Source organism: Buceros rhinoceros, unplaced genomic scaffold (genome assembly GCF_000710305.1).
Source record: "Buceros rhinoceros silvestris isolate BGI_N320 unplaced genomic scaffold, ASM71030v1 scaffold46504, whole genome shotgun sequence".
In the NCBI taxonomy this organism is placed as follows: Eukaryota; Metazoa; Chordata; class Aves; order Bucerotiformes; family Bucerotidae; genus Buceros; species Buceros rhinoceros.
This window is the reverse complement of record NW_010409740.1, coordinates 12,556-21,540: the sequence shown is the minus strand read 5'-3', so window position 1 is coordinate 21,540 and position 8,985 is coordinate 12,556. Positions and strand designations below refer to the sequence as shown.

At 42.0% G+C, this 8,985-nt stretch overlaps 1 protein-coding gene across 1 annotated transcript in view; it reads left to right on the top strand.

The window, feature by feature from the left end:
- Positions 1-2,295: 2,295 nt before the first annotated feature.
- The window catches only part of CREG2 (cellular repressor of E1A-stimulated genes 2), a gene marked incomplete at both ends in the record, with an annotated part of 13,175 nt that continues 6,485 nt past the window's right edge, over positions 2,296-8,985 (top strand). The window contains one exon of the mRNA XM_010135316.1: positions 2,296-2,465. Coding sequence (XP_010133618.1) covers positions 2,296-2,465 — 170 coding nt within the window. The remainder of the gene's footprint in view (positions 2,466-8,985) is intronic.

Below are 8,985 nucleotides of genomic sequence, written 5' to 3'. Positions count from 1 at the left end.
CCCCGCCGCGGCTGCCCGGCGTTGTCCCCGGGAGCGGCGTTTCGGTTCTGCTTCGCCGCCAGCAGCGCCGGTGTCCGGAGCCACCAAGTGCGCGAAGAAAACAGTGAAAACTCTTTCTAGGAAGAGATCCCCCGTGGAGCACGGTGAGGGAGGCACGCTAAAAAAAATTAAACAAGCCAACACACTAGAGAGGCACAGAAAAACCAAAATCTTTAAGCTATAGCCAGAGCTACAGCGCTGAATTTGGAGAGAGGCTTCTTCATTCCTTGCAGCACCCTCCACTCTGCTCCTGGCCACGCTGCCTGCCCTTGTCCCCGGGAGGTGAGCGGGGCCTCAGCTCCCTCTGCCTCCCCCTGGGTCTGCCTGTCACCCGGCCAGCAGGAGAGAGGAGGAGAAGGGCAGCCTGCTGGGCTTCCACAAAATCTGTCCGTCCCGCAGGTGTCCAGCTATGCCAACTTAAAGGACGATTTCTGCCAGGATCGTTAAGCAAAATAGCTGGGCTGCACTGGAGAATCGGGGTCATTATTTTTTCCGGCTTTAAAATGTTTCCCTTTCCAATACGAAAGTTGGAATGACACCCAGCATCTGATATCGCTGAGACAAAAGGAAAAAAAAAGGAAAAAAAAAGACAGCTTTAAGTTTCTCTTGGAGGTATTTACAGATTAATTTACGATTTAAAAATTAGACAAAGTTAGAAGCACGGTATTCTTCAGAAAGCTTAGCTGGGTTACTGTGTTTATGTTTAGTTTGTGTTACTGTGAAATACAAAGCAACAGGTTGAAAAAAGATACCATTAAATAAATATATGCCTACACGCAAGAGACCTGTAATTCTACATCAGTTTGTCAGAAATCGCATTAAATCGTATGATGTTAACTCTTCTGGTTTATGGTCTCACCAGAAACCCTCGGTGGAATGACAGCCGTAATATAGTCTGCAGTTAGCTGTCTCTAGGTACAACTCAGAAGTAATAAAGAAAAATCAGATTCATAATAAAATTTGGAATTCATGAGGGAGGTATTGCTGCTGTGAATGGTGAGTTATGCTGCCTGTGATCCCAGTTCTTTTTGAGAATCTAGTGTAACATTAACCATGCATGACAGACTGAGCATTTTACGCAGTGGAAGCATGTCCTGCAGTAGAACTGGCAGGTACTACTTTTTTTTCATTGTAGCTCTTAATAATAAACAGGTATTTTTAGTTTCTAAGTTATGTAGCTTCATTAAAGCATTCTTTCTAAGGCATGCTAACAAGGACCAATTATAAGCACTATAAGCATTACAATTTTAAAGGCATATAAAAATTAAAAATCAGAAAGCATGCAGTTCATGTAATAACATCATCCTGGATTTTCTTATTAACTATTAATACTTAATTTGATTTTGCTGTAAAGGATGTACCAGTTACATTGAATTAATATATTGACTGATAATTCTATTTAACGTCTATTTGACCACGAGGAAAGAAATATCTGAAGACATGAAAAAATAGTAATTCATTAACTACCTGTCATTGCGATTTATAATGGAATGAAAAGCATAGGAGGAGTATAAATCATTATGGAGAATATTAATGTGTGTCACTACTGCGCAAGGACATTTTTGCATGTGTTATATCCACTGTGAGTTTGTAGGTCAGTATATGGGAGAAAATTTTTTGGAAACTTGGCTCCCTGGTGTCCCTCCTCTGGCATGGGAGGAGGGTTTGCTCTGCCTGGTTTGATGGTTGGGACACACACCCCCCCCTCCATAGCTGAGGTTCCTTGCCCAGGTGGACGTGCTGACGTACCTCTTGACTTCAAAGACAACACCATCTGAAACTCCTTCCCCCCTCTTTTGGCAAACCAATGCAACCACGTTGCACATCAAGGCAAATGAAGGGGAGGCAAAATCAGTGTAAAAAGAAGGCTGAATCAAGGCTAAATTGGGCTCTATCTCCTGTTGGGTTTCAGAAAAGGTATCAGCGTTGGTTTATAGTAAACATTTCTTGGCGCTGACAGCATTGAGTTTAATACACTTAAACGTTGTTAATTTGGTGGTTCCTCTAAGCTCGCTGGAAGAGAAACTGTTCTCTATAGTGTCATGAACAGAACTGGAAAGAAGAAATAGAGGAGAGATCTGTTTTCACAGAAGCACGGTAGATCTAGTTTAGAAGAAGATCTGTCTCACAACGATAACAGAAAGTGGGAGCAATTGGGGGCTGCTCTCCTCTCTGCTGGAGCTGTTAAGGGAGTCCCCAGCACTGTAAACCATCTATGTGCAAAGGTGTAACCAGTTGTTTATTTGGACTTTGCAGATCCAAGGAATGCCCTATGGGAACTGTTTACTTCTCAGTGATGGTCCTGTCAATAACAGCACTGGAATCCCTTTCTTCTATGTGACGCCAAAAGATAATACTGTGGCAGATCTCCTGAAGAATCCTGTGGCTTCTCTGACCCTGCCAGAGGCAGATGGAAATTTCTGCAGGTAACAGATTTTTAGCTCCTACTACTACCCTATGTGGGAACAGGGTCCTCAGAACAAAATGCTGGGTCCCCACCTTCAGTGTCCTGCTTTTATTTTTGGCTCTCAGCATCAGCTACATGCTTCTCCTTTGGTTTGTTTTGCAGTAAATTGCCCCAGTAAAGCATGGTAGAGAAAAGCAGAAGTCATTGAAGTCACTGAAGTGTATTGTAGCACAAACAGCTGCCGTGGCTCTCAGCTCTCACATTTACCTACCTAAATTTTATTCTCTTCTTGGAGGTGCCAGGTAAAATCTAGGTGTTTAAGATACCATTAGAGGCCATGGTGATCAAAAAAGTTCATATTGTTTCAGGGGCTAAGTCACAGTAAAGCAGACACCCTTGCTCTGCTGAACAGCTTTGAAGGCCCTCCTGATTACACTGACTGGGTTCTCCAGGGGTCTGTAAGAAGCTCTCAGACTCTCAGCTCACAAGTTATACACTCAGGACCATGTCACTTAATTTAATTTCCACCTCTTCTGAAGGTACAATTGAATATGATATCACAAATTTTTGGCACCTTGTCTATCATAAGCAGTCAGTAAATGTTCCCTCACGTAAAGGAAGCCAGGTCTGAAATGTACCTGACTACAGCTGGCCCCAGGTTTGTCTCTCCAGAGATAGCTGTGAGTTGACTTCTTCCTAATAATATGTACAGTGAGTAACTCCAGATCAGTGGAGCTTTACATGTATAAAATATATGTATGTTAACTCAAAGATGATTCAATTTCCCCCTCCATGCTTGTCTCCTTGAAAAAGACATTATCTCTGCCATATGTTTGTTTACAGTCAAACATGTGGCAAACTTGGCTGGGTCACCCTTGTGTGAAGTGTTATTTCCTGAGGCCTCTTTACGTGACAAAGTGCATGACTACTTGAATTGTGTCAGACAGGTCTTGGTTACCAAAGCAGATCTTAGCTGATATGCCGAGGAGAGAGAGAGAAGAACTGGAAATTACAGGCTGCTTCGGAAAGAAATGGCACTGAAAGTTTTTACTCTAACTTAAGGTCCTGTTAGAGGTTGGAGAGGTTCATCTTCAGAACCGGATACCAAATTTCCCCAGCTGGGGCTTGCCTTGGGTAACATCCTGCCGCTCAAGCCCACTAGCTGGAAAAAGCAGGGAATAGCAACTATAAAGCACATTACCATTACCCGTGTCTGCATTTGTCTTCAGAATATACTGTTTTCTTAAAACTTAGATAACAACAAAATTAAGTGTTTCTTAGTCCTAAGCAGCATGAGTGATTTCAGACTGACATCCCATTCCCAGGGAATGGAAATCATAGCTTCCTCCTGCAATGTCAAACATTTAATAGGAATATTCCATCGCAATATTTGTTAAGGTAATTCGGCTTTGAATGCTTGAGAAGGTCAGCAGAGTGGTGAAGTTTATACCAGAATGGTTCTGCTTGTTCCTTAAAGTAATTTCATAAAATACTTTGAATTAATCTTTTAATAAATAAATGTATCAGTTCTTTCTTAACAGGCTCATGGAGCTCATTCCAGCTTTCTAAGTTTTTTTTAATTCAATCAAAGAGTGAGCTGAATATCTAGACCAAGTGCTTAAAAATGTATGGAAAGTCCTATGTCCTAGCACCTACCCAATGCCCTATTTTCAGAGGTGCGAGATTCAGAGCAGCTTCCATTGATGATAACTGCTGGTTTTGAGCACTTCTGAAGACTATACGCCTACTTAGGCACTTAAATGTGGCCTTTCATCCCTGACTTTAAACAGCCACTCTTGAAAGCCTTTACCTTTTATATTTTAGCAACGTCACTGCCTGATTCACCTGTTTGGGAAGTGCCAATTCACCTACAAAAGAGAAATGCTGCGTGATTTATAGAAATATGAAATTAATATACATCACAACTCTTTGAGAATGTTTATTTGCTGCTTTCTATTAAGTAACTATTAATTTCCAAGCCAAACCACTACCCTTTTGCCCTATTTGCCAAATACTTGCTGCTGTTTGTCTTGCAGCCAGGGCAACCTGGATTCTGCCAGCTGACTCTCCAGTTCCTTGTAGCCTGAGACCGCAATTTCTGGTGAGAAGAGTTCTCACCAGAGAACTAAAGGAGAAGCTAAACAGGGATTTCCAAGACAGCTTAGGCCAAACTAATTACCCGTGGCCACTTCCCTACTCTCCCTCCCTACTACCAGTCTCGTGGTCTGCCTGCCTCTCTCTCATACCAGCTCTGGGCATTGCCTGACCCTGAGTCGAAGCATAAATCTGCAGGAAATTAACCCAATGATGAGAATAAGGTTTTCTGCTGGTCCTTCTTCCTTTCTACCCTTGGCCGCTGCTGCTCCTGGACATGCAATTTCACCCCCGCCCTTCAGCTGACCATATGGTCGACCCATTTTAGCTCAGTAATGCAGCAGAAACCTTTTTTTTTTCCTTTGAGCTTTCTACTGGGTTAGTAACTTGAATCAGTTCTCCAAGAGCCAGAGGAATGCAAAGGAGAGGGCAAAGGAGAAGGTGGAGGAAAATAGGACATCCTCATTTTAACATAACATTTTAACTCTAAATATTGATCTTACTATGGATTTGAGTACCCAGATTCATAGTCCAATCAGTGCTCCTTGAATTATTTATTTTGTTCCTACATTCAGTTTGTTTGTCATTATTTCTGGAGTTCTCATTTGGAACAGATGTTGGCTGGCATTACTGCAAAGAACAAGCAATGTGGAGAATGAAAAGCTGGGACATTTGTTGAGCTGCAGTTTGTGTCTTTGATGATGATAAGGAAAATGTGAGCAAGCTTTGGGGCTGTCTCACAGACAGGAAGCATGTGGGCACAGGGACTTTCTTTTTTCCCTTCCCCCTGTAACCAGGGTCAGAAATGAATTTACATTTTAAAGTATCAACCCGTGAGTGATTTTTACATTTTAGACTAGCAAGACCTTAAAGTGCAGCCCTGCGCGCCATCCTACTGTTACCACACAGAAAGGGCTGCATCTGCAGGCAGCGAGAGAGTGAGAAAAACAGCAAGTGCATCCAGGCCCTGGCGCCAGGGCTTGGGGTGACCTGTTCCCAGCACTGCCCGCAGCACTGGATCCACCGCTGGTGACACAGCCAGCTTGCTACCTCTGCCCAAGCATCCCTTTCAAGGTGCGCTTTACCTGCTGAGGTAGCCAGGCTGCGCCGTGCAAACAGCACATAGCGTCCTTAGTGCAAAGCTTTATGTGGTGGCTCAGGTTTTGTAGAGCAAGTTTCTTCCTCTTCTTTATGCACACTGTGTGAGAGGCAAGACCTCTGAGACACCTCAGGTCGTGCTAGCATTAAAACGGTATCTGTGAGGTTTTCTTTGCAAAGGAAAGTAGGTGTCATTTGTAGGAGGTTTTAATACCAGAAGTTCTCTTGGTCAAGAGCATCATTAATTGTTTTAGTTTCAAAATAATTATACAAAATAGGTAAATGAATAATGCTCTGCATGAGGAAGTTCATGTCCTTGTATGCCAGTAATGTGTTTGTAGCTTGTTTTCATGTGAAATTTTATTAGACTTTCATTATTAACCTCCTCTGAGTTGCAGAATTAAAAGAAATGTGAAAACTGGCCGATGCCTGTAGTCAATGCTCCTGCGAGTATTTGTCACTTTCCTGAAAAATGCTTCTGACCTATTGCATGCAAAAGCAATGTCTGGCCTTTAGAAAGAAAACATAGCTGACATTTCAATAGTCTTCTTGTATCTAATGAGTATCAAGTGGCTCGTGTGCATGTATGTCCATTTGATATTAAATTTATTTAGCAGCGAATTTCATTTGTTCTGTTTCAGAACAGACTCAAGATCCAAACCTTGACAATAAATATTTTCACTTTCAGGGATGTAAGGAATCCAGAGTGGCCTTTTGGTGCTCCAGCCTTAATATTTAATCAGTCAGACAGAAAATTTGAAAAGCCTAAGGTAATAAGAGAAATAACATTTAATAATGAAAGAAAGAGACTTGCTATGGATCTGAATTGCAAGACATTATAATATTGCAGCTACAGTCTGGATTCCTCATCTCTGACCTAGAGATTGCCATTTCCCAGAGGGAGATGGGCTGCACTTCTCTGAGAAGGCTCTCTGATGGCCAGGCTAGAGAAAGCAATCGTTAGTAACTACACTGCATCTTATCTGAAGGCCGATGAATGGATAATAGAGGCAAGAAAAATTAAACAGTTCAGGGCTATAAATAGACTAAGCTGGCATGTCTATGCCACAGACAAGCTGAAAAGATTGAGTCCCATTCTTACAGCTTTCAGAGGGCGCAAGACCAAGCCCAACATTAAAGAATAGAGCAGTTATTGTTCTAAACGCATTTCCCAACACACAGGCTGCTCAGAGGATCTCCCTTTCCAAGCAAGCTCCCGGGTCTGCCTCATTACAGCTGCAGTCTGGAAAACAGGCAATTAATTTTCAGTGTAAGTCACCTCCTTGACATCAGGTTCAGCGCATTTGTAGAGATCAAATGCAGCTTTCTTAGAGAAGGAGCAGTTACACAGCTGCTGTGAACTGGTTTTTGCACAAGGGAAAAAGAAAGAAAAGCAACAAGTTTTGGAGGCAGTACACCAGTTGGTTTTCCTTTGCTGTTAGTTTGGAGGATGGTGATTCAAATCCACAGTGCAAACTTAATGATTTTGAGGGACACAGGTTCCTCTCCTGGTTTATGAGGAGAGGAACTTACACTTCATCAAAGCCATTTACCCAGCATGCTTGAGGTAGCAGATTGGCATAATGGGGTAGACATCTTTAGTGAGTATAAGCTGGCTCTGTACGTTTCCTAAAGTCTGGATTGAAAAAGCTGACAGGAAGCGCTGAGCATCTCCAGTGCTTCTGGATAGCACCAGACCATGGGAAGATGAGAGTGATTTGGTGGGTGAGGGTCCCTGCTGCATGGTGGATTGGCAGAGTGCATAAACTGCTGACTTCATTCCTGGGCAACCCTGAAAGATGTAAGTTTGCCATGGGAGGCAGGCACGACCTTTGTTGGCCATCCAACGTGATGCTATCCCTGGGTTTGTAGAGTCACTGTCTGCTAATACAAGGTTGAATATAAGAAATTTGGTACTGCACCTTCACACAAAGAGAAATGACGCACACGGAAGATAAAGGCTGTATTCAGACATCCCTCGATTTTTGAGATCTACCTCCTGGCTCTGTGGCACAGACACTTTTCTAGTTCTGGTATTTGTATTGGCCCTTTTTAGTCATATGCAAATAATTATGTCAGTAGCTGTTCCTGAAAAATCTTTATTTAAAAAAATCAGGAAGATACCAAATTAGAAAGCCAAATATGAAACCTACTATCATCATGACCCAGTGAACACAATATAGCTCTAAATTACTATTTTTTTCCTGTATTCTTAAATAACCAATTTCCCAAAATCCCTTTCTAGTTAACTAGTATGTGTTTGTCTAACTCTGTTTGCGGAAATAGTTGACGCTGTGATTCTTTTTTTTCCCTTGTGAATTGTCTATGGTTAAACTATATAAATGTTTCCTGTCTGAAACATAGAGTTCAGTGAAAAATGAAATGAGTTGTTATTGTCAATGAAGAAGGACAAACAGACTGACTTCACTTAACAAATTGTATTTAAGACATTCTAGAAAGGATTATATTCTAGGAAGAGTGACATTATTTAAAACATGAGAACAGGTATACTGTGAATACAGGCTCACTTGGATGCAGAATAGCCATTTGTACCAATACTCTTCAGCACCCAGGCTTGACTTAGATTCAGAACAGAAGACTACTGTTCCAAAAGCAAAGGCAAAGATGTCTTTTAACTACCTTTTCTGGCTCAAACACAGCTGATAAAGACATTGTTGTCAAAATCAGAGCAGGGCAGGGCAAAACTGCCCAGCCGTATCCAGCTGAAGGCCAGCAACAGCTTTTCAGATTATGAAATTGCTTTCAGCAGAGATTTTGCTTGACGTTCATGCCACACAGATTAGCAGCATCAATACATTCCTTCTGCTTCAAAGACTCTGGTAGTTAGTGGTGAACAAATGAAATGTATCATGAGGATAACTCACTTTTCAAAATTAATCACATGTATGAATCAAAATTATAAGCACTTTTCAATAATTCTCTGAGGACGTAGCATTTCCTGCCTTCCTTTCTGTACATTTTAGGGGATAAAAAAAAAAATCCTGTGATGTATTGTAAATACTAGAAAATAACTCTGAGTCCTCAACTTGTGCCCAGTTTGGGGCTAGGCAAAGAGGAGCAGGGTGACTGGGTGCCTACCTTGCATCTGTGGAAGGTGACAGGGATGAGCTGTTCCACTAGCCAGTCTTCACCTCCTAACAACATGTCTTTAATACGGCTGCTTCTGCTGCCATGGGAGGGTTAGGATCTGTGGAGACTGTCATTGGCCTTATGCCACACATGAGCTGCATACTCTGAAGTAGAAAAAAAATGCAGGGAAACTGTTCTCTGGGGCTTTCTTCTTGGCTCTCTGGCTCTCCTTTTCTGCAATAAGAGAAAACTCTTTC